The 25,387-nt window shown below is 50.6% G+C and overlaps 1 protein-coding gene across 3 annotated transcripts; it reads right to left on the bottom strand.

Moving 5' to 3' along the window:
- Positions 1-2,259: 2,259 nt before the first annotated feature.
- Positions 2,260-24,556, bottom strand: LOC116149728 (urea transporter 2). Of its 3 annotated transcripts, XM_064480312.1 has the most exons (11): positions 23,708-24,556; positions 15,698-15,820; positions 14,445-14,527; positions 13,213-13,372; positions 12,345-12,534; positions 11,860-11,988; positions 10,801-10,993; positions 8,140-8,287; positions 7,383-7,517; positions 6,241-6,290; positions 2,260-3,322 (listed from the first exon to the last, which is right to left on the bottom strand). In XM_064480312.1, the coding sequence occupies exons 4-11, from the start codon at positions 13,367-13,369 to the stop codon at positions 3,122-3,124; spliced, it is 1,203 nt and encodes a 400-aa protein (XP_064336382.1). In that variant the 5' UTR covers positions 13,370-13,372; positions 14,445-14,527; positions 15,698-15,820; positions 23,708-24,556; the 3' UTR covers positions 2,260-3,121. The 3 variants fall into 3 exon arrangements, with proteins under 3 accessions (XP_064336382.1, XP_064336381.1, XP_031297525.2); XM_064480311.1 differs by lacking the exon at positions 15,698-15,820 and having other exon boundaries at positions 23,708-24,555; XM_031441665.2 differs by lacking the exons at positions 11,860-11,988; positions 15,698-15,820 and having other exon boundaries at positions 23,708-24,555.
- Positions 24,557-25,387: the final 831 nt, after the last annotated feature.

The following is a 25,387-nucleotide window of genomic DNA, read 5'->3' as shown; positions in this document are numbered from 1 at the left end:
ACGTCTTTCTTTGTCCTTTCCCCTTTTTGCCTTCAATTTCACTTTTCAAGGCACTATGGTTGATAGCCTCGCTTTCTTTAGGTCCTGATTTGTTCAGTATGTCTTACGTCATCCTTTCACATTCAAAGATTTATATCCTTCTGTTTTAGATGTGTTTATTGTAAACAGAAAATTGTTAAGTCTTTAAAAAAAAAGTACCACCTGAGTGTCTCTGTCTTCCAGTGGTAAATTTAACAGTTAACATTTTTTTGGTCAATTACTGTCATATTATGACTAATTTCTATCTTCTGTCTATTGTTTCTGCTTACTATCTTTTTTGGAGTGGGCACTTCCTATAATATTTTTCTCCTTTTCTGCTTTCCATTGGAAAGAGAGTTTTCTTCTGGTTCAAAGATTATAATTCTAATTTTGTTCTCATGGTGGTTGCCCTTTTCAGGCATGTGGATTCCTCCCTGTGGACTTCGTAAACTTACCAATTTTGGTACAAGCTGAGCACTCTAGTAGGCTCTCCTGCCTCTTCTCCCACCCCCACCCCTGCCATCATTTGATATTCCAGCTCTCGGTGTATTTCTTCAATTTTTTCCTGTTGGTCCTGATAAACAGTAAACATATTTGACTGCCCTGCACTTCTTGTGTCCTTTGCAGCGTTTCCTGGATTCATTTTTCCCCGTATTTAGACACTGCCACTCAGAGTGCTTTCAGTGTAGGTTTCTGTGGGTAAACCTTCTGCCTGAGAACACTTCAGTTGTTCTCTCACATGCCTTGTGTGTGAGGAATGGCATTGCTGGGTTGAACATTTTGGCCCTCGTCTCGGAGTCTCCGGTTAGGAAGCCTACGTTTGTTCTCTGCTTTTCTCACCACAGTGACTTGTCTGTGGTGTGCCGGTAAGCTGGCCGTCTGGGAAAACAAAGCTCCGACTTGTGGTCTGCTGATTTCTGTGGTGTAAATTCTCCCAGTGTGGCCGATTAGATTTCAGGCTCTCCAGGTGATGTCACTAAATGTGGCAGCGGAGGGATGTGCTCAGTGTCAGAAGCTGCCTGGAGCTGGCTCCCCACAGCCACTAATTGAGGGGCTGGAGTGGACTCCCTGCTGTGGTGGGTGTTGCACATTTTCATAAATCAAATGCTCCTATCCCATCTATCTCCACCTTGCTTGGGATGCTGGGCCGACTCAACACGCTTTATAGGTGAGGATACTGAGATACTTAACACTGAAGGGATTTGTTAGTGGCCAGTTATCAGAATGTCAGGCATGGGGAGGGTTTCCTCCTCTTCATAAAACCAGATTAAAATGCTTTGGTAGAAAATGCATGAAAAGTGGTATTTTTAATAGTTCTATGTCATCACGGAGAGGTTCTGGGGCAGCTGAGTGAGCTGCAAGCATGAACAGCCTTCTGGTGAAATTCCTGGATGCTTGATCCTCAGAGAGCCGTAACTCCCTGGTCATTAAAACACAGCCTGAGACCTTCTTGGCCTCGAGGTGTGATCACAAACTCAGAGGTAGCCTCTGGAGTGTGACTTGTCCCCATTCCCTCCGTGGGGCGTTTGTTTCCAGGGAGGGGTGTTCCGTTTCCCTGGAGAGGTCATTGGCTGCATGTAATCTGGAAGAGAAATAGGCAGCCCGGGGTTCTGAGGCTGGTGGAAGATGGCTGGGATCTCAGGGCTGACAGAGAAAAGAAAAATGTAGGTGCCAGCTATTGCTAAATGATGGATTTATACTGAGGCACTGTAAGGGGTTCATCCGTGTCCCCTGGGGGAGGGGTGGGAAGGCTGAGCCACGCGGCTCCCCTCAAAGGGGTCTTGTGTTTTAGGAGCTCGCTGGTTTTTTTTGTTTGTTTTTTGTTTTCACTGAAGTACTGTCAGTTACAATGTGTCAATCTGTGGTGTACAGCACAGTGTCCCAGTCTTGCATATACATACATATATTCTGGAGCTCACTGTTATAACCAGAGCAACTAAAGAACAAGAGTTGCTGGCCATTCAAGAGGGGCTAGATTAGCCATTTTTGGGTCCAGGACTAAAAGACTATCCCCGAAAAAGTGACATGGGTTTTAACAACCTGGACGTCAACTCAAACAGAAAACAAGGACCAAGGTAATTTCTGTATAATTCCCTTTGTAAGCCACTCAGACCCTCTTCGGATACCTTTTACCCCAATCTCATCTCTTTTCAAACAGGCTTGATGGTGGAAAACCCCTGAAGTGGACACTGTGTGGACAAACGTAGGTGAGCCCCATTTTAAGAAAACCCTGACACCGACTTGCAAGCTTAGCTGTTTAATGAGAGTAGGCTTATGAATATTATAAGAGAAACACGTTTAAAATATGATTTGAATGTTGAAAAAGATCAGTTTTCATCTGATGACACTTCCAGAAATACCTGTCATGTAAAGGAAGGCACGTTGGCATTTCCCGTGAATTTAAGTTTCCAACCCCAAGCCTGGAAAACATCTTCTCATGACTCAAGGCTGAATCTCCATCGAACATTGAAGTTGTCTGACCTCTTCTCTAGGTAGTCCTTCCATTTTTAGCTCAAGGTAGTTATTTGTTAGTTATGCTAATATCATCAGTTTACAGGAGAAGGAAGAATCAACACATCTGAGGTGGAGGGGACTGAAAGGTCCCTCCCTGTTTTGAAACCACTAAGTAGTCGAGGCTGAGAGCGGGGGATGGATTCACCCAAGTGGTAGGAGTTCATTAGGGGCAGAGCGGGGGGCAAACGGCCCTTTTGCCTTCTAGGCTCATTTCCTGACACTGTATTAAATGACTGAGTTGGCTGATCACGTCACCAATCTCCGTCCCCTTCTGGTGAGTTCTCTTCAGGGATGTGGCTTACTTTGCAAAAGAGGGAAAACTCCCTTCGAAGGGAGCTGGTGTGCAGTGAGCTATGGGTATAAACTCTAAACGAATCCTATCTTTGCTAAGTGTTGTGCACCTTGGAACAGAGAGGTTCCTGAGTGGTGATGGCATGCAGATTCCCCCGTTTTTGGGAATAACTTGCCGGCAGGCTTGCTTGGGGCAGAATCACAGGACAGACAGGAGAGTTGCAGCGGCCTTCAGCCCGGGTGCCTGGACAGCCTGCCGAGGGCTGAACTTACGGTGACATGTTTCGGAAAGGGCAGCTTAAGAGATATCGTAGGCCTGGTACTTCGTGATGGTCGAGGCTCTTCTATTTTTCTCCTGGGACAGGTAGTAGATGCGGTTGGCCTCCGGGTAGGTGACTTTGCTGAGCGGGAGCCTGTAGATGGCGGGGTTGTTGGTTGTCAGGAGCAGGAAGGTGAGGGCGGAGAGGCAGAAGGGCCAGGTGCAGGGAGGTAATCCGAACTGCGGGGGAGGGGGCCACAAGAGAAGCCGTGGTTACGTCGGATGCTTGTGCCTGTCCCACCAGCCCTCAGCCATCACCTACAGCCCCGGGTGGAGGAGGGGAAGCCTTGCGGGCGCTGAGCGGAATAAACACTTAACACGTGACCAGTATGAATCAAATCGTGCCGGTGGTGTCTGCCTGCACGGTAACGGGTGAACACAGATTCTTCAAAACGCAGCCACTGGAATCCTATTATAATCTGCCTTTATGTGGAGACATACTCTGTCTTGGCTGTCTAGCCGGGCTATTCCTCCCACTCTAGGAATCAGAGCCATTCCCCACCTGCTCCCTTAGCCCCTGGTGAAGGAACGGATTCAGCAGCCATGGTTTACTTCAAGATCTTTTGCTCTCTGGCCACGTCTGACTGGACTCGAGACAGGCACCTGACTCAAATGCAGCTTCCCAGAGGCAGGCGGCCTGGGGATAGAATCCCTCTCTTGAGAATTTGAATGAAGAGGCACAGGGACTACGCCCAGAGGCTCTTGATCTAAAATTGGAGAGCCAGGCAGTGCCGGGTGGGTATCTGGGGGCCTTTGTGCAGCGGAAGAAACCCATCACAGAGAGACACGGAAACAGAGCAGACGTCTAGAGAGAGCAGGATGTCACATCTCAGTCCCCGGGGGCTGAAATAGAGCAGCTATCTCTTCTCTCAAGGGCTTGCCCATCCCCAACACCCTTCCTCAAGATGCTCACCAGTTTCTTATTCCTTAAGATGCCCACAGGCTTTTTAATATCCCTCCCCACTCTTCCTTTGAGATAGCCTGAATGGTTAGCAAAGAGCCTACAGATTAAACTATGAAGCAATGCCCCTTCTCCTCCAAACATCCTTTTATCATAAGCAGCCAGAATCTCAGTTAATACCACTGGCGTAACCATGGTAGTCGTGCTGTGTTTTCAAAGAAGGCCCTGTTGAATGGGACTTAAGTAGGAACGGTGACAGCCTGGTACCGGAACTGTCACCTTAAGGAACACCCATGACTGATGAATCCCACTCAGTGAGTCTTTCTAAAGCCCTGCTTAGGCTGCGCAGCGTGCTTTGGGAAGCAACCCTTTCAAGTCCTACAATGGCAAGGATGTGGGCTGGGGGTTCCACAGAACCTAGATCCAAATCTCAGCTCTGGTCACTTTGTTGTAGCCATTACATCTTTCTGAAATCTATTTCCTCGTTAGTAAAACAGGGACAAGGACATCTACTCAGAGAGTTGGCGCCTAGTGCGTACTAAGCGCTCAGCACATGGTCCTCGGTCTGTGGTCATCACCGTCAGACAGCAGCGCTGCTGAAGGCACGGGGCTGCATGTGCGGGTACCAATTAGAAAGCAAAACCACGTGGCTCCCAGGTGACCTCTTCTGTGGAGGCTTGAACAGTCCCATAAATGTCATTCAACATTTTTATGCCCATTCCTCAAGGAGACTGAAGATTCATTCCTTCAGAGTGAATTAAGAGCCTGCAATTTTTTTTTAATCCCCGAGAGGTCAGCTCAGTGTCTTAAACATTGTAAGGACCCAGAAAGTAAACTTGATTTTGTTTTGAGAAATGTCTGGACTGGGTGGTATAACCTGTAACTTCTCTGCACACAGAGGGGAGGGACAGTCACCCTGTAAATACCTCTGGTCAGGAGTCAAAGCCTCCTGTTTTCATCTTTCTGGTGCCTTGTCCAAGGAAAGCACATGACACGTATTTATGGGATGGACAAGTGGGTGAAAGGGTGGATGCAGGAAGAGATGGGAAAGCCTGGAGCACAGGGGCCTCAGAGACAGACTCCTCCATCAGTGTGTCTGATGATGGGCTGTTTGGCCCCAGCTCTAATATATGGGGAGGGGCTCACTCCCTTAGAGCTTCGTTCATCCCACGTTTCTTGAGCACCTACTGTATGCTGAGTGCTGTAATAGGTACTAGGGATCAAGACAAGGAGCACATTGGCTAAAGGTGGAAGAGGAGTGATGGGGACTGGACTTGCTACAGTGTTTCTTGTCAAGCATTGTAGCAGACGTGCCCACAAAATAGACAGAGCCCAGAGGAGGGACTTAGTCCATCAGGGGACACAGGATGGCATCAGTGAAGGCCGATTCTATTGCTTAAAAAAATCCCTTCCTGTGCTATGTCCAAACCAGCCAATTTCACTGAGGGCGAGGGAGGGATTTAAACAGGTGTTAGTGGAGTGACCATCTCCACCCTCACCTGCAGGACCATCGGGACTTTTCCTGGTCGCCTATGTGAGCTGTGCCTTGCATCCTTATGGAGGGGGAGGTACTGCCTACAGTCTAAGCCCTGAGTGCTCGGGGCTGGGGCTGGGGCTGGGGCCCCTCCCGTGTATGTGGGGGGGCTGGGGCCGGCCGTGCGGCTCCCCCGGACCTCATGCACCACCTCCATGGGGCACAGACAAAGCAGGGTTCTCGGACAAAGCTGCACATGCCCACGGCCATCAGCCCCAGCTTCTCTGGGGCCTGGCTCCCTGTCATCCCTGACGCCTCCCCACATGACCCCTCTCCATGGCTGTGGCTTTGGGACGAACAAAGATATACACTGGCCCACAAGCTAGTTGGGCAGACAACCTAGAAACATAGTGAAGATACGAATAGTGAAGATTTAAAACTAGTTGTAGAGGAGTTTGGTTATTGTAAATTTACAAGCAAGGAGTTTGATTGACAAGCTAATGCCCCTCAAACTGGCCTTCTGCCAGGGCCCTACCGGCCCACGGATGACAAGACTGACCAGTGTTGATGTTCACACTTTTGAGGCCCGGCTCCTTCCGTCTCGTGGGTGCTGAGGCAGGAAGTGCGATTTGAGACAAGAGGGATGAATCGGGAAGGGCTTCCTGGGGGAGGGGTTTGGGGGAGCCGTGAGTGCGCGGCATGTGCCCAGCCCAGATGACTCACCACGGATAGCCCGTTAGCCAGCGCGGTGCCCAGGTAGGCTGCAAACAGTGCTGGAAGAGAACCGAGAGATAGTCAGGTGACCGATGGTGCCTCCAGCTTAGTCTGTATAGTCTCCCCCATACCTTTTATGCCCCAAATGTTCTCTCTCAGATTGAAAAAAAAAACTGAGTTGTGTTTCCATTGCTTGGCAGGTTTGAGAAGTGTTAAATTCCACACACATGCTGGCCCAACTGAGACACCAGACGAACCTTGTTAAAAAAGGCCAGGATTTAGCTGTTACGGTTCTCCTGGGTCCCACCACCTTGCATTCTAGCAAAGGGACATTTAGCAGCATAAAGCATAAATGAACATTTGACTGTGCAGCCAAGGCTTAAGTGAATCCCAGAACTCCCCGCTGGAATATTTCATCACAAGTTATTAACATACTGTGGGTTTCCAGGGAGGAGCAGCATTCTGTAAGCCTGGGGAGGACCAGACAGACCCGCTGCCTTGTCTTCTAGGCTCTGGGTGGGGAGGGCCCCCCCGGGCTGGCCCCTGGGAAGTGCCAAGCACTGGTGACAGGTGCGGTTCTGTGAAAACGGGCCGGAGCAATGGGCTTTGCTTCCCAGCCCTTGACTTCTCAACGAAAAGCATCCCCGTTATCTCTAGGACGTTAACACCAGCAAACCTGTATCAGACAGTTACTGAGTGCTCGCTGGTAGTGATCCTGGCCACGTTCTGCAACATTTTTCCGAGAACGATTTGAAGTATTACCGTACAGGCAGTGTTTGGGTGCTTGAGATTGACATGATGTAAGTCACCCAGTTCCACACAGAAAGATTAATCTGCGTAAGAGCTGCTCTGTCAGTAAGCTCCAGTCACTGGCCAGGAAGGTAGCATTCGCAGGGCACAGCCCACGGGCAACAGCCAGACCACCTCCATCTAAAAAGCCTGTCTTCATGTGGCTGAACACTTTTTGTGCCTGGTGAAAATTCTCTTTAATATATGAATCACTTAATTTTAAATAAAAACTCTTTTATCCAGCAAACAAATCCTCCCTTCTGTCCTTGGGGGAGCAGCAGAGTTTTCACAGGGTGGTTTTTCTGCGAGGACAGACACGGGCATCATTGAGGTGGAAAGGGAGCCCCGCCGGTGGTACCCACCGCAGGCGACGGCGAGGACGTGGGTCTGCCAGGTGATGACGTAGAACATGCCCCCTATGGCGATGCAGGCCAGCGTGCTGTTGAAGCCACACAGGCCGAAGTAGATGGAGTCGAAGGGCGTCGCCAGAGTGAGAGCTGGGGGAGAAGACAGGCTGAGTGCAGTGCGGGGCTGCCGGCCCCGAGCCCACCCAGTCCCCAGAGCCCAGACCAGTTACAAAGCCCAAAGTATTTACAGAAAGGACTTCTGACTTTATTCAGGGAAACAACAACTACAGGAAACAAATGGCCTTAGAGGCACATAAATATCGGTGGCTGAGTACTGACGGGTAAGATACCCTTTTGAGTAATGATCTAATATCTGAAGTTGCAGGTCCAGAGAGGTCCCTTTCCTGCCCAAACTGGAGGACCTCCCCCTCTTACAGAGACTATATGCTTCTTATCATGATTAGAGATAAGACTTAACATATAAACCTGCCTGGAAGGAACCCGTCCCCGGCTTTAAATTTATACTGAAGTGTAAATGACTAACACCAAAGCCTCTCCAGAGGGCAGCTTTTGCTCAGGGATGCAGGGGGGCTCTGGCATCCAAAATGGAACGACATGGTTCCTGGAAGGAGGAAAAGTTTACAGGAATAAGCAGGTAGGGCACTGAAGACACGTCACCATTTTTTTTGGAGCTGGCCCCAGACACAACACCCTGACAGCCCATTATTAAAGGGTCCATTAATAAATCCTGTTAATTAATAGTGGCACTAACCTGCTAACATGCCCATGGTGGATCCGATCGCGGCGTGCAAGCAAATAAGAGGTGACGATACGAACAAAGCTATGAGGAAGATGCCTCCAGTCCAGGGGTTGTCGCAGCCGTACACTTGGCCGACCCCAACAGGGATGGCTCTCAAAAGCTGTAGGTCCAACAAGAACACGAGCGATTATGGGGGCAAAAGAGAGAACTTGATCCGTGGCTGGGAAAGATCTGGGGCCAAACCCTCCAGCCGCACTGACGTTTTGCAACAGGTTTCCAAGTTATTTTCAAATAGGTTACCTCTAAAAGGATCACACACTTTATTGTTTTAGTCCTGAGTTCTGAGAACAGTAAGGGGTTAAAATGCTGTTTCTTTTACTTAGAAACATGAGAGTAAGTCACTCACTCCCAGCGAAGAGAAACTGAACACTTCAAATGAGGGTGTTGGTCATTAGAAAAGTTAATAGATGTGTGATTGCAGTTAGGGTTGAAAAACTCTCCTGCAACCATTTTTTTTTTAAGCTAAAAACGTGACTGGAAGGCCAGCTACTAGATGGAAAATGGTCCTCTGTGTTTCCAAGAACAACATGTCTGGGCTGTGGTCACGCTGGCCCAGGCGTCTGGGTGAGCAGTCGGACCAGCGTCCGCGGACGAGCCCCTGGACAGGTGGTATCATGGCGCCTGCGGGCTTGACTGATAAACCCGCCACGTGGTGGCTGACAGGTGCCCCTGAAGCGTCAGCCCTCAGTGGTCTCGGGGTGGCGGCCTGTCTGCGAATGAAAAAGGGGAGGGTAGGTCGCACGCCATGGGGTCACTTGCACACGCGCTCTGGGGTTTGGGGAAAGGATCCCGGGCATGCAGGCTTCCCAAGCGACTGGGATTAGGTCCCGTGTTTCGGGAGGTTGGCCCATGAGGCCTGTGAGGTAGGAAAGGCTCTGGGAGGGGCTCTGGGTTGTGCTGGGATGCAGTGGGGTTCCTCTCGCCCTTTGTGTATATTTCATGATGAGGTAGTTCCTCCCTCAGCCCACATCATCTGAGGACTCGGCCTCCTGGGGTGGCAGGGGAGGAGACCCTGTGGCTTGAGGGCCCTCACACCACAGGAGAGTGTGCAGAGACAGGAGGATGCTGCAGGACCGCAGGGTGGTCCAGTGGGCTAACCCTCTGGGCTCAGGCTCCTGTTATCCCAGGACGGAGAACAGGACGGGGGCTGCGGAATCACCACGTGGGGGAGGGCAGGACAGGGAGAGGCTTTGTGCAGAGGCAGTGGCGCTGGGCTGTCTGCTACCTAGCCAGACAGACGCACCCTCTGGGGGCTCCCCTGTGGCCACGAGAGCAGAGGAACTTGTGGGGACTCAGAATTGTTAGGCCTTTAGACTCTCTCCTACGTTTGACACTTGTTTCCCCAAAACTCAAGGCTCTAATTATAATTGTCAAAAACACAAAACATATTCATCATTATCATAATCCATTCAATTGGCCAGAAAGTTACTTAAAGAATAACCGCCAAAAACTGAATTCGTCTTTCCTGGAAATCTGGGGGTTCTGAAGCACTTGTACAGCGTTCTCTAATTTTTGTTTTCATTTCTACAAAATTCCTAGTATCTTTTCAATTGAGAGCGTGGTATGGAGATTGCAAAATATCTGAAATTTGCTTCTTCTATATTCATAGAGAGGTCATCTCCGTATATACATATACTTGCCCATTAGAGCAATTTTGACTTCAAAAGATATTGATTGGGTTACTATCAAGAAAGGGAAATCTGAGGGTCTGAACTGCCAACATGGTTCCTTCTGTCACCTCTGGATCCTGAAGGTCCTCACGCACACACACGTGGATAGACAAGGATGGGGCTGAGGCGAGTATGTCTCTTCCTAAATAACGTGTCTTGGGCAAATACAGGGCTCTTTCCACCACGCCACGCTGTTGTCTGCTTGACCTGCTCAGAGAAACTTGGCACCATTACTTCTGAGACAAAGTGCCTTCTACAAGCCCATGTGTTAGGTAAGAAGGCTGAAGGGCACGTGCTCCGTGCTGATTTAACGCGTTGGTGTAGTTTCTTACTTCTCTTGGTAGACGTCCAGACTATACAGAATACTTACAAAAAATGTTAAGAGCTCTGTTATATAGATATTTCTTAACAGAGGGACACCTGCGCTGGCAAGGGCGGGCATGCCCCGGAGAGCTGACACAGTCCGCTCTGGAGCTGGAGCAGAGACTCCTGCAGCCAGCAGGTGGCAGTGTGATGCGCGCGTCCTGAGTGATTCAAGGACACTGAGTGAAAAACAATACACAGCACAGGTTTGACTGAAACTGGAATAAAGCATCACAAAGACTTAAATAAAAAAAAGAATCATAGAACCCCAGTCTGGAAGTCAGAAGGCTGGAGCTCTGGTCTTGACTTTGACCCTCACTAATCAGGGCGACATCAGGCAGGCTCTTCACCTGGCCTTAGCTTCTTTGTGCACAGGGTGGGGCCATAAATGGCCCTTTTAGCTCTCGGAAACAGAAAAGAAGCAGCTGGTGGCTGGAGAGGGAGTGTCTGCAGAGTGCCTCGGCCCGCATAGCTGGTGACAGGTAACACTCGTGGATGTTTCTGATGTGCACAGCACATAAATGCTGCTTTGGCATCGAGTTTGGACAGATGGTACTTTTCCGCCGTCCACGATACCTACCAAGGGCACCTGGACCTCCGACCAGGTGATGTTGGGCACGGAGGAGATGGGCTGCAGCAGCGTCGTGGGGAAGAAGAGGTTGTAGTGGCCTGTGGCCGCCAGGTACAGGGTCACCGCGATGTTGAAGGGCAGCGTGAAGACTGGGAGGTCCCACTTGCTGAAGATGGTGCCCAGGGCACTGGAGAGGATGGGGCTGATGGAGAAGCACGGGAGATACTGTTTGAGAAGTGCCCCCAGCCCTGATGCTAGGCTGAGCAGACTGGGGGGCTCCTGGAGCCTTCCCAGGGAAAAGCCACCTGCTGGCATCCTCTCCCAGCCTGACTGCCCTGAGCAGCCATTCCCCGGGTCTCCTCCCTTTGCCCCACACGGCACCTGGGCTGGTGTCCAGACTCAGCCTCAGAAGAAGGGCTTTCTGGGGGAAGTCCTGAGGCAGGGAGCCACAGAACTCCCCTGAAGGGTCGTGGAGTGCACCTCCTTGGGCATGAGGAGAGGAGACAGGTTGGGGGAGTGACTGATGGGGAGGGAATCACATTCATTCATTCAACAAACGTTTGTTGAGACGCGAAGCGCTCTCCTGGCTGGGTGCCCTGCGATCTGCAGGTGAGGGGTAGCTGGGGTCTGGCACACCGAGGCCTCTCTTCGGGGCTGGGCCTTCAGTTGACACTGGGAGGTTGTCTAGGTCTGGTCAGGGGGCCCCAGGACAGGGAAACACAATGTAGGGGGTGGGGCGGGGTGGGGGCGGCAGGGAAGCAGGAAGAATGAGATTTCCTGAAACGGACAGGCCCCTGTGCTGTGGCTCTCAGCCTCTGTGGGGCTCCCTCCTTGCCCTGGGCTCTGGCACAGGGCAGAGAGTAAAGGGTGGCAGGTAGTGAGACACTGGACACAGGTCACCTAGCACGTGCCGTCGCTGAATAGTGTGAGTCATTCTTTCCAGCTGCTGTTTCTGCCGTGCAAACTACGGAAATGCTGCTTTAAAAATGGCACGATCATGGTCATGGAGTTGGGGGCAAAATTTTGGCAGCCCTCGCACTGCACTGACAGCCTCAGAAGCACACTTACCAAGTCATGGACATAAGGATGACGGGGAGCAGAAGCCACCAGTAATAGTCGCCTTTGTCCGAGAACACGGCCATCAGCAGCCCCACCAGGACCCCATTGTAGCCGTGAAGTCCGGCTGCGATGGCAGATCTGGGGAGGTCGGGGGGGGGGGAGGCTGGTGAGGGGAGGGCTCCCCATGGCCTAATGGAGGGGGCGCTTCCTCCCTGGTTTTCCTTCTGACTCAGATTTCTCTCAGCTGAGACCTGACTACACACCTTCCAGCCTAGCCCCGCTGGGCACGGGGAGGAGAGACAGTGACCCCTCACATTCTCTGAGACTAGTTGTTAAACATAAGCAGGGAATGGTTGTTTTGAGTCATGAATGACCTTATTTCTAGGGGTTTCTGAGCAGGGAGCCAAGCAGTGAGGGGATGGGTGGTTGGCAAGTGGTCCCCTCAGGGAGGACCTCTGGCCTGGCACCCAGACCCTGGGTTTCCCGGGGCTCACCTGTCCTGACTCAGGATGAGGGCTGCCAGGGTGGACATCACGGTGCCCAGGCAGCCCGCGATGGCCCACCAGGGGTTCTGGATGAAGAGGCCGAGGACGATGAGGACGCCGCTGAGGGGGTTGTTCACGAACATCACCTGGGACATGCCCCGGAGGACCCAGTCGAGGAACTGGAACACTGGGGATTTGTCTGAAATGGACCCGAGCCGGGCGTCAGTTAAGGCTCAGGTGTGTGGGCTCCCAGAGGCCCCAGCGGGCTGGTGGGGGGCCAGGGAAGCCGGGCATCCAACTTGGGTTCAGCCCCCTGCTGTCATCTGCCACAGAGGAGGGTAACCAAGAACCCGGGAGGACCCATCGCGAGCTGGTTGTGGTCTTCAGGTTGTCTGCGACGCAGTGGGGACCCAGCGCTGCCTGTGCCCCCGTGCAGGTGGTGTGAATTTTCAAGAAGACAGATGCAGAAAGAAAACTCTCTGGGCACAGTGGGCGTCAAACCCATGGCCTGAGCTCGGAGGTTGCTAACAGGAGTCTATTGGAAGAGCAGATGCAGCGCTCTGTGAGCCATCTCTAGGGTGGGCATTTATCTAGAATGCTGGCTCTAGAATCCCAGACCTAAAATGCAACACTCTGAGGGGCTATTTGAGAGAGCACAACTGGCATGCTCAGAAACAGAGCTCGGACACCTACATGTATCATCATTTACATCCCAAGAGACTTATGTCTGTCATGAGAGCAAAACTCCTATCTTATCCGCAAGACCACAGAACCAGGACTCGGTCAAGTCTGCAGGGAGCCGTGCAGGGTGTTTCCTGGGGGACGACTGGAGGGGACCTTTTTAGGAGTAGGGGCAGGGGCTGCTCTCACCCTTTACCTTTAAGTCCCTCTCCGCACTCCTTCATCTCTCCCGTTATGTACCCGAGGGCTTTGCGGATCCTCTTCCCACTGGCGGCCAGGGAACTCCGAATCCAGGAAGTCTTGGAGACGCCTGTTTCCACCTTTATCTCCGAGCTCTCCTCCATGGTGTCCATATCCTGTCCAGGGGCAAGAGATGGGCAAGGAGGTCCCACACTCTGAGCTGCTCACATTAAAGAATGACTTTGTGTTGACTCAGGGCAAGTCAGGATTTTCATTTGGGATTTAGTGACATTGCTATTTAACCATCTCTGTTTCTGTAGACTAAAATATCTTTTGTTTGCCATGTCACCTCATTTAATATGGGCGACAACCTTGTACAGGTGACCGTCTGTATCACCCATGGATTCCACCAACTGCGGGGTTAACAATATTAGGAAAAGAAATTTCCAGCAAGTTCCAAAAACCGAAAGTTGAATTTGCCACACACTGGCAAATTTTTACATAGCATTTACATTGTATTTGCAACTATTTACACAGAATTTACATTGTATTAGGTACTGTAAGTGATCTAGAGATGACAATGTATACCAGAGGATGTGCATAGTTTATATGCAAATACTGCACCATTTTATGTAACGGACTTGAGCATCCGAAGATTTTGGTACCCATGGGGGTCCTGGAACCAATCCCCCAAGACTGTAGTATAACAAGACAATATCTTTATCTTCATCCTGTGGATTTGGTCTCAGGCATGGTTGGTGAGGTCAAGACCAAGGTCAAATGACAGAATTTAGACTTAACCACAGACTTAAAGATTCTTTAAAAAAATATTACTTCTACTATACCACACTTTCTTTTTTTTATACCACACTCTTTCCAGGAGAAAATATACCCCCTAACCCAGCATGTCTAGTCTTTAAAATTTAACTGTCCATAACATTAAACACACAAAGATTCTGTTTTGAAAATTGGGAAAATGGGCACCAGCTTGTTTCCTAAATACTTGAATGCTGGATTCAGAAGAAGATGGATACGAAACAATTCAAGCAAAATAAATATGAAACTTTTTAAAGTAAACTGAAAAACAGACATCTCTATCCCACATAATTATGCTTCTGGAAATACCAGCTCAAGAATTAAGTTTGTCTAAATCAGAGGATGTTTTTCCGGGACCTCAGCTCGCTCCTCTGCCGAGGGCGGCTCTGTGATGTGGGGCACTGCCTGTGATTCGAGCCACTCCTCACTCACCAGCAACTCAACTGTGGGCTTCCGGTATTGAGATAGAGAAGAGTCTTTGGTGTGTCTCTCCTGATGTTCGCCTTTCCCAAACACTGGAGTTGGAAGGAAAGAACATCATTTGTTAGGACCTCTGCCCTGACACCTTAGCAGCAAACTTCCCACGGGGCTGGAGTTGGAATTCAGTACTTCCCACCCCACCTGATGATGCCCCAGCCCTCGCGCCTGCAGCAGGAAGGCTCCCACCTCTGCTCCCGCACACACCCATTTGGGCTCACTCTTTGGGGAAAAAAAAATGCACATCCTCATGTAAACAGGATATTTTATAGGAATTTAGGGAGTTCAGAGATTTGACTGACTTTTAGTTAAGAGGCTCTGATTTTATTCAATCCCTGTGTTTTTTAGATAAGGAAACACTGAGCTGCCGTGAGCCCTGCACCCAGGGTTCTTTCTCCCACATGACACGGACAGTTGGTAGGTGTTATAGCTCATAAAGTATGAAACTGCCTGAAACGTGCAAGGTCCGTGTATGAATTCCACTACGACTCTTCCCGGCTGGATGACAGCTGCTTCGGTCTTTTTAAGATGTATGTTTCGGCATTTTAGATATTTAAGACAAGTGATATCCATGTTACCTGAAAAAAATTTTAGTATGTCCTTGTAATATAAGGGGATTCTTATTAAGTAGTGGCTCTGAACATATTTTTCACTATTACGAGAATTTATTTTTAAAGATGACCAATTTCAGCAGGGTTTTATGCATCATGAAAGCAAGCCCTTGGAAGTGTCGGTGTTGATGCTCTGGTTCCCTCTTGTGGTCAAGTGTGAGAATGGCAGGCTGGGCTCTGAACACCCACTGTCTTCAGACAACTGGCCTTTCAGTCTGTTTTCTTGAGATTTCAGCGCCCCTAAACACCAGAAGAGATGCATCGAAGGCGCTGTGCTCCCACTGTGGAAGGAGCAGGGACTGCAAATGACAGTCTGGTTGGTAGGTGACACTATGCAGGGGAAACAAATTAAGGAAGCTTTGAAATGAAGAGCAGGAAGCAAGGAGGATTCCCCTGGACTCTGAGGCCAGTGTGTGTGATACCCCGACAGACCCGCAGCTTCTGCCTCAGGTGCCTCCTCCTAAAGCGGCCCTTGACATATCTCAGTGCCCTCTCCACGTGGCTCTCCCCGCCACCCTGTGACGTAGGTGCTGCCAACGTCCCCATTTTAGAGGTGAGCAGATCGAGGACCCCGAGCCAGGGGGAGGAAGCGCACACCTTTGCTCCTCCTCCGAATGGAAGACCACTCGATGTGGAACACGTTCCTGGGCTTGGGGAGCACGGCCTCTGAGCCCTCATCGGCCTTTGGGCTCGTCGTGGGTGGCTGCCCCCCAGCGCCGCCTAGCCAGGGGCAAAACGAGACAGGTCAGGGTCCCACCGTGGTCCACCCCACCCCGAGAGGCAAGCAGGGAGCGGGGGAAACCGCGCGCAGAGCGGAAGGGGCAGTGCGGTCTGAGCGGCAGTAGCGAGGGCCTCAGTCTGCGGAGAACGCCCCTCCTCCCCAGCCCTCCTCCCATCCCTCCTCCCACCCCTCCTCCCATCCCTCCCGAGAAACCTCAGCTTCCTTTCCGCACAGAAGCCACACCACACACAACCATCAGAGTTCAGAGGCCGACGGGCCAGTCTGTCTTATTTCCCCAGCAACGCACTGCTCTAAAGCCCCCTTCACCCGCCTCGGATTGGAACGGACCGGACCGGACCGGACCGGATGGCGGAATCGAGCCCACCGCCCGTCCGGTTCTTCAGCGGTGCCCTGGCTTCTGTCTGCGGCAGGGAGTGTGTGTGTGTGTCTGGGGGGCAGGGTTGGGGGGGGTTCCTCAAGGCTACCTGCGCATTAGAATCACCTGGGTGCTTAGAAGAATGCCTGACCCTTACCCTAGGCCAGTTTTTAACATGAGAATTTCAAAAGCCCATGGTGTTTAAAAGACGGCCCCGACGTGCAGTTTGGGCTGAGAGCTTCTCATGTGGGTTGTTGCTACTCAAAGTCTGGTCCCCGGACCAGCAGCATCAGCCTCATCTTAGACCCTGTTAGAAATGCAGAATCTCAGGTTCCACCCAGACTGGTGGAATCAGACTCTGTAATTCAACAGAGGTCCCCAGGTGATTTCTGTGCATGTTGGTTTGAAAAGTACCAGTCTGTGGGGAGGTAAGAGGCCCAAAGCTGTGATCTGCTACAAGAAACCCTCTGCTGTACCTTGTCTTTAATTTCTGCCCATGCAGAGAGTAGAGCAGCTTACTACTGGGGCAGGGTTCTCGAAGCAGGGTCTGAGTATCGACAGATCTCATCAGATCACCTGATGTCTTGTTAGGACAACCCCCCCCCCCATGCCCTACGGCCACCCCATGCTGACTAATCAGAGTATTCGCTGTTCCCTGAGGTAGGTAGTTTCGACGCTTTCTGCTTAGGGCTCCCACGTAATCTTAGAGTTAGACGATCGAGTGGCTACCGGAAAGAGTGGAGAACTTTCACACTGCTGTTACTTTTGCACACTTTGTAAGTTAACTCACTCGGGCAGTGTTATCTCCAAAAGACGGAAAATTGAGGCTCAGGTGATTTCTGAAATACCCTACAAACAGGAGCTGTGTGACTCTCGGCCCTCAGTCCTTCTCTCTGCATCTTTGCTGTTCAGAGTCTGGTTTCTGGACTAGCTTCACCGACGTCAAAGGGAGCTTGTTAGAAATGCAGTCTCTCAGGTCTCATCCCAGACCGACCAAATTGGAATAAGTTTTTTTTTTTTTAATTAAGATCCCCGGCTGACTTGAGTGCACATTAAAGTCTGAAAGAACTGGCCTAGATCACACTGCTCATGTAGAAAGGACTTTAGCAAAGCTGAGAATATAGCAGGACCAACAACCAGGCAGGATGTGAGATGTGTCCGAGCAGAAAATGGTTTCTGCTTGTACTCTCAGGTTGAAAGATAGAATATGGGACCATGTCCCTTCTCTCAAGACTTGAGAGGGGAAAGAAGTTTCTGTTTCAGCATCCTGACCATGGGTTGGCATGGAACCATAATTCCAGAGGCTGGAGAAACTCCCTTGACCCTGAATTTCAGAGACACGTGGAATGCCAGCTTGCCCTCGGACACCTGCAGGTAGGTTCTGTGCAGGAGGATGAGGACCGAGGGACTATCATTGCATCATCTGACAAAGCAAGGCATGGTCCCCAAGCGCCATTCTGCAGTGCGCATCTGCCAGAGGAAGGGCACCTCATTGCTTCTTGGTCCTCAAGTACCAAGTGTCAGCCACCCCAGCCACCCTCTGCACAGAGCAATAGTTTGACCTTAGTTAGCATCATAGACTCAGAATGGCATGGATCTTCAAGATCAGTGTGCCTCGCGTGTCCAGAGAAACCAGCACCCCCTCTTCCCCACCCCACCCCAAGTCACGTAGGTTATTAGTCACCGCACACTCAGGGGTTGCACCTGGGTCTCCTGACTCCCAGTTTGCTGCTCCCCAGATGGCTGCAGGGGGACTGGCTCCCTGTTCCTGCTCTGGCCCCTCACCCTCAGCACTTAGATTCTGCTGCCTGCTCAGAGCCCAGGAAGGGGGGGGGGCAGATTACTGTGTTTTCCTAGAGTTGATGTCCAAGCCACAAAAACAAAAGCGAAAAATATCTTCCTTTCCCTTGAAAACATTTTTTGTACGATTATTTGGGGTGAGTTGGAGACGTGGCCCCAAATGTGGTCTGGCATAATGTTGCTTCTGGGTCTCCCGTGGGTAGTACCGGAGTATAGGGGGCTGCAGACCACCCAGGGAGGGCAGCAGCCCCTCTAGATGTGCCAGCCAAGAGTTGAGACTGACAGGTGGGAAGAGAGGCCATGAGAAAGATTGGAGAGAAAGTGACACATTTCCTGAGGCTAAGGTGACAGCAACTTACTATGACTATGGGGACAGATTTTAGGACTTTCTTAGTGGATAAAGGCAATTTCAAGAATAGCATGAACACATCTATCAAATGTTCTAGAAATAAATGTTCCATTGGTGCGGTGGGGAAAAAGGAAACACGGGTAACACTGGCTGGGAACCAGCATCGCTCATTCCTGCCCGGCATTTTGCAAGTCATGTAATTTCACTGACAGTTTCCACTGCAAGCCGGCTGCTCAGAAGGAAATATACAGACCCCATAGGGCTGACCTTGCAAACCCGACCCTATAGGGTGAGACAGATATTTCAGAATGAACCTGCTATTTCTTTCTCATATTGTTACGAAGATGAGAATAATGTTTGCAAAATGCTGGGGAGAACAATTTTGCAGTGATCACATCAGGTACCTCGTTAGGGAGGCCACATCCCTGGGACAGCTGGTGCTCCGGGCAGAGTGGGTCCTCATGTCAGGGCAGGCATGGCATTGTGCCCCTAACGCACCCACTCCTGCCTTGTGTTCTTGTCTGTCACCTTCACAGGATGGTGGGATCCTTGACCGCCTGGGTTGTAGCAATTTGCCTTGGCAGCCCCAGCACCTAGCGTGAGCCTAGTGCATTGCAGGCACTCAGAAGTCTTCGCTGAATATGCTAATGAGGGATTATTACACTGCACGTTTTAACTTCTGTGTGATATCACGAGCAAGCATTGGATGCTTCAGGGTATGAACTGTTTTTAAAAATATTATATCTCATGGTAGATGTTAAATATTGAAATAAAAGGGAGAGCCATACAAAGGTTCACAATGGTAATAGCTGAGCTGTGTAGGGTTTTGGAAGTTGCAGGACAAGAACTGATTATTTACAGTATATATGCCAGTGTGTATCATATATATGTATATGTGTGTATATCCAGTATATATCCAAGGATGTACACTTGGATAAAAGAAAGGATGTTTATAGATGGTGATGAAATAATTAGCCATTTATGACCAACCACTCAGAAACCCAGAAATCCCTCAAGAGGAACTGGAAGAACCCAGTTAATGAGAGAAGGAAACAGAATTGAAGACAGAGATCTTGCTTGGTGTGATTTCTTTCAGTTACCAAGAGATTACACCGGGTGGTCACAAAGCCCAAAGCTGCTTGGAGCCAGGGGCAGTTGGGGGATGGGTGTTCTATAGCCCAAGGATAAGTTTTTTTTTTTAACAATAACTCACTTTTGGGGGTTCTTTCCAACTGTTTTTTCCTCCCTAACATCATGGCCCACATGAAAAGCAGTCCTGCGTGGCCCAGGGCAGCAAACAGGTGATGCTGTTTAGGGCTTGGGCTGGGGACTCGGGCCGCACCGGGCCCCACCTATCTGCTTTGAGGGTCAAGGGATGTGCTGTCTCGGCTCAGCCACCTGTGGGCTGTGGCACGTGGGCGGGAAGCCCTGTCCTGGATAACCTGCAGGGAAACCTCAGTGGCTGAGTGAATCCTCGGCATGCCCACCTGGCGGACGCCCTGCGGCTCTCCCCTCTGACAAGTCTTTTAAGTGCCCCAGTGCATGTAGCTTCCCACCAGGGCCGTTCAGGACCATTTCTGGGGCACGGTCCCTGCCCTGGAGGATTGCCACTAATCCCGTGTTTTAACAGGCTGGAGTCCAGCAATGCGTTCCTCCCACTGACTCAGAGAAGGAAAGAGCAGGTGTGAGCCATTAACGATTTGTTCAGAAACTCTTTCTTTCTGGAGAGTAGTGTCCTGTGGTACCCATGCCTCTGCTGACTGCTGATGCGCAGAAGATGCCAACCGTTCAAATATCAGGGGTAGGAAAGATTTTACAGGAGAGCCCACCTGTCAAATACAATTTTCAAGCTTATTCCAATTTCTTTGAGGGGGAAAAGAACAAACCAAAACCCTACACAGCATCTTTCAGAAGAAAAAAAAAAGATCTGGTTTATCTTACTGAAAATCAACCTGTACTCAAACAAGTCTGTACCTGCACACTTTCTCCAAGCTGTCTTTCTCAGGTTTTGAACAGACTACTGTCTCCCGGAGGTGAACCAATCCTGTCCATCTCTCACTAGCAACGTCCAACATATAGATGGTCTGGAACCTACCATTTACCATCGCTCCCCAGATTCTTGGGTTTCTTGTTCCTCCACCTACTGTCATGGACACACCCCCAATCACAAGGCAATTTCCTAGCTACTATGCCGGCATGACTTTTGCAAAGTGAAACTCGTTTATAATTTGACTTTTTCCTGCAACCAGTTTTACAGGATCACACTTGGGTCACAGTTTGGACATATGTTTTCCCATGTGGAAGCTGAGCTTTGCACTCTGATCTGTAATTTTAAAGGCTACTCTGTGTGTGTGTGTGTGTGTGTGTGTGTATGAGATACCTGTGGGTGGTAAATGGGGTTGTATCTTTTTTTGTGAAGTTGTGTTTAGTTGACATTTTCAAAGATCATTCTGTAAACTATCAGAGGCATTGAATGTTAGAACTGGGAAAGGCATTTGAGGTTATCCAGTCCAGCGCTCTCATCCAGGGCCCCCGTGGGGTACCCCTTCCGCACAGATGGGAAACAAAGGCTTAGAGTAATGGAGGAACTTACTGGAGACCTCACGGCTATTGGCCTGCACAGTACATTGTCTCTTCTGTCTCTTGGCTTCTGGTTTAAGATTTATTTCCCCAAACCTTGCTTCCTCCTAGGGATTTATTTTTGTCTATTAATTCAACTCTGCTTTTGAATGGAATGGTCCAATTAGGTTCTCTAGAGCCCATTTCTCTTTAAACTGTGGCGCCTTCCCCTTTGGGGGATTCAAGATAAACCCCGAAGTCTTCCTGAGCCTTCCTGATATATCTCGACTGGAAGGTGGGTTGTGAGAGAAATGGATAAGGATGGAGACCAGGTCCGTGGGAACACTTGGCGATAAATTATTTGGAAGGCTCAACTTCTTAATTAGCCAGTGTGTTAGTTTTTAAGAAGGTGGGATATGCGTCATTGTAATTCCAAGGTAAGGGAGACTTCGCCCTCATAGGAAATGCTTTACATTCTTTCACATCTTCCCCACGCAGCTCATTCGTTGGCTGATAGACTGGCCTAGTTTTGCCTTGTTCTGTTTTTGGTGTCTTTGGCTCATTCCATGAAGACGTTAATAAGCATAAATGAGTTGGTGCCTCATTCAATATCATGATGTCTTATGATAACCTCATGAATGAGGTTAAAGAGGGCGCAGAGGTCAGAGCACCCCGTCTGTAGCTGTGGGAACGCCTGACTGATACTCCTCCAGAATGAGCTTCAGTCTCCTTCCCCTGTTCATACCAGCCCACACGTCAGAATTGCATGTCTACACTGTCCGCCCCCCCGACCTTGGTCTCTCCCCTTTCAGCCCATTCTGTGCTTCAGCCACCTCATCCCATCACTCTCTCGCTCAGCAATCGATGTGGCTCCCAACCGCCAAGAGCATAATGATGCTCCAGCTCCTCAGCCAGGCTTCCCAGATGTTCTGCAACATGGCTGATTTCATCGTCCAGCCCATCCCTTCCCTCCCAACACGCACCCTGGCTGGCCCTCTGCCCTTACACTGGTCCTCTGCTCCTCTTCTTGCCCAATTTCTATCCACTCTTCAAAGTCTGGTTTGTGTTCTACTTCCTCCGTGAAGCCCTCCTGGGCTATTTGGCCATATGGATCATTCCATTCTTTGCAGAAGGCACTCTAGACCCCATCTTTTGGAGTTCGGGCCATGGAAGAGTTTTAGACTAATAGTCATAATGCACATGCAAAGTACTCAGTAAATGCTTTCCAATCCACTGAATGATCAGTCATGGATAACCAAGTGACCTTTGGGTCTTGGCATCAGTAGAAAGAACCTGAAGCCCAGAGAGAAGGAGGTCACACAGCTAGTTTGCTGTAGGGCTGGGTTTTGACCTCCTGGTTTTGATTCTTTACTCCCGAAATGTAGGTGTTTTACAAACAATTGGAGCCTTTGCAAATTATATCAATGGACTTGTGACTTTTTTATTCAAGAAATTACAAATTACTCCATATCCTAAAAGGAGTAGTAACGACAAAAAAAGAGCCCACTTGTGCACCACTGCATTTGTAACATCCAATGAAAGGCCAGGGGAGCTCTGGGTCTTTGCACACCAGCTTCTTCTCTTGTGGCAACGTTTCCGTCCTCCCTTTCCCCACGTCCTCCTCCCCGCCGCCCCTCCTTCACATCATCCATGGCAAACACAGCTAATTGATCACAGCGCTCCTTCCCAGTGCATTTCAGCACAGCCCCAGAATCCTCCCTAACACAGAGCTCCAGACGACCAACGCCAGTCAGCCAGAGCTGGCACCTGAGACTAAACTGGCCTTTCCCCTCCAACATTAAAAGAGGATGTGGGTGCTACAGGAGTTTGAGGGGAGGGGTACACATAAGCCAGGCTGCCGATAGCAGCAGAGGGCTGGCCATGGGCATTTCCAAGCCTCACAGGACAGCCAAACTTCAGGCGCATCATACCCTTTGGTGCCAGCTTTGGAGGAAGTCACATACCTTACAGGACTGCCCACCCTCTGATGAGATAACTTCAGTATCTCGGCATGTGGTCCCTTAGGGCATGGCTATCTGTCTTCCAGAAACATCCACTCTCTGTAGCCACACAGAACATGCCTAAAGTAATCCAAATGGCTGTGTAAGAGGGCCACCGAGGAGCCAGGCTGCTAAGCTGGGAGGTCAGGATGGTCTAATTCTATTGGCATGTCTGTGGAAGGGGTTCAGGACCTGGGAGAGAGGCCGAGGTGCCTGGGCCAGGCACCTCCACCCTGGAAGCAGCAGGTAAGGGCTCCTGGGAAGAAGGTTTTCAAATCTACCTCATTAGCACCCCACAGTTCAGCTCAACACGGGGCTGCCCTGGGAACCACAGTGATGTCAGAACTGTGGGTTACAGAGTAGTAGAAAGGACGGTGAATAATTTTGCTCACCCAGTGGGCAGTAAGTAGTCAGGGGGTTTGAGGGCTGATGGGTTAACCTAGATCCATCACCAGGTGAGCAGGAAGGGCTCAGGGTTGTGAGTTAGGACACCTGGGCTTTTGTCCAGGCTCAGTTATCACCTGGACGGGTCCCTGGACAAGCTGGGATTTCCTCATCTAAAAAGTAAGGGGTTTGAGCTATAACTGTTTAAGAGCTCTTCCAGCCTGAAGCTTCTGGGATCTGAACTCTCTCTAGAGTTCTTAATAAGGTCTTCTACCCCAGGACTGCCTTTTGGCAACTCACCAGAAAAAAGGAACAAAAAAAAGACCGGCCTTTCTCTTTTCTCTTCCTTGAAGAAGCCAGCTGGTCCTGTGGCCAGGGGAACCTACCTGATTCATTTCTCTCCCCCAGGACCTCTTACCTGAGCTCCTTCAGGTTTCCTGCACAGGGCTGGAGGACTCTAGACCACCGGGATTTGGGGAAGAAGCTTCTTTCCAATTGGGTGGCGTCTCTGCTCCTCAGCTCAGGCGCTGGACTTCTCCCTAAACCCGAACCCCTTCACTTCCCGTAGCCCTCCAGCTCACCCTCTTGCTGGCATTCTGTAAACTTCCCCTGCATCTCCTAACCCTCTGCCTGGTGCCCGGCTTCCAGTTGGGGAAGGGTACCATGGAGGAAGAGGGTGAGGCGGATGAATGCGAGTCCTGCAGATCACTCACTCTCTGGCCTTCCTAGACTCCCTGGGGAAGACTCGCTTTGGCTACATGGTTTCCCCGGCCTGGTTTGATCAGGCAGGTGTCCTTTAATGGGGCAGAGCCTGGACTGCCTGGCAGCGGCTTCCCTGTCCTTTCTCAGGCATCGCCTCCCAGTTCCTCTTCTCCTTAGAACTCTTGCTCCAGTATTTGCCTTTAAAGCCCTTAACTGAGTGTTGTCTCAGAGGTCCAATTGGCCCTGTAACCTCAATAAACTCCTTTAAGTCCCCACACAGGCAGGCACAGGCTGCGGACAGTATTGCCATCAGCCTCTCGGTGGATGTGTCTGCACAGCCCAACCCTAGGTGCTGTCTTTCTGGTTTGGTAGAAATTTTCAGATCTTTCCTCTTTCTGCCTTTGGCTGCCTGGGGCCTGGGGGCCCTCTCAGAGCAAGAAAGACATAACCTAACCCCAGGTCCAGAAAGGACTCCGAGCTCTATATATTAGAGAATCTGCCCTCCCAAGTCCCATGAGGCCAGGTGGTCCAGTGGGCTGGAGTCTGGGAAGAGGTGTAATCCAAACATGCTTTGTTTGGCTCTGTGAGTGTGATGGGTCAAGTATCAACCCTGTACCCCGACCCCCTGCCCTTCTGTACCCCCTGCTCAGTGACAGGGTGTGAGATGGCTACAGGTTCAGAAACAGAACCTCACCCTGAGGAAATTAGCTACACTTGAGCAGACAAACTCCCCACTGACGTCAAAGGCCCCCTTCCCACCGTTCCAGGTGTTTCAGAATTGCCAAAGAGGGGTCCTGATCACGGAGGGCCTTCTGAAGAAGGAAAGCAAACAGAGTGGGGGAGGGGAAGGACCTGGCAGGCCCCACATTCCAGAGAGGGGCGGGGGACTGACTAGAGGGCAGCTCCCCGCACCCAGGGTGGGCACTGCCTTTGGTGTTGCAATGTCAGGGCCCATGGCTGTCTGCTGACACTCCCCTTGTCCCCCAGCTGTCTGGTCCTCTTGGCTCAGCTCTGGATGCCCGTCTCTGGCCCTCTTGCTCTGGCCTCTCTGAAGGCTCCTGCACTTCCTGGGCTGGGTTCACTCCAGCCCCTCAACATCTGCCACCCTGGAAGGAGCAGGGAGGTGCTACCCACGTACAACATGTAACCAATCTGAAAAGACAGGAAGTGATTACCTGGGAGGAGCCATTCAAGGAAGTTCACACACGTTCCATGAGCTAAATGGAGCCGTGGTGCTGAGAAGTGTGGTGCCTGTCACTCAAGGCTTAGGGTGGGGGCAGTCGAATGCTCCTGGAAAGCAGAAGATAGAGGTGGAATCTTATCCCCAGTGGGTCTTACCGAAGGCCACAGCTCAGGTACTGGGGGATTGGATCCCCAAGAGATCTCTTTATGCCAA

The sequence above is a fragment of the Camelus dromedarius genome, chromosome 28 (assembly GCF_036321535.1).
Source record: "Camelus dromedarius isolate mCamDro1 chromosome 28, mCamDro1.pat, whole genome shotgun sequence".
In the NCBI taxonomy this organism is placed as follows: Eukaryota; Metazoa; Chordata; class Mammalia; order Artiodactyla; family Camelidae; genus Camelus; species Camelus dromedarius.
The sequence above is the reverse complement of the archived record's forward strand: the minus strand, read 5'-3'. Positions and strand labels throughout refer to the sequence as shown.

What these genes read in the sequence shown, in the direction of transcription:
- LOC116149728 (XM_064480312.1), bottom strand. Translation starts at nt 13,369, where the DNA reads ATGGACACCATGGAGGAGAGCTCGGAGATAAAGGTGGAAACAGGCGTC. An exon ending in GTGCGGAGAGGGACTTAAAG is followed by an intron (nt 12,535 to 13,212) that starts GTAAAGGGTGAG and finishes GGTCCATTTCAG; the next exon opens with ACAAATCCCCAGTGTTCCAG. An exon ending in CTCATCCTGAGTCAGGACAG is followed by an intron (nt 11,989 to 12,344) that starts GTGAGCCCCGGG and finishes CGACCTCCCCAG; the next exon opens with ATCTGCCATCGCAGCCGGAC.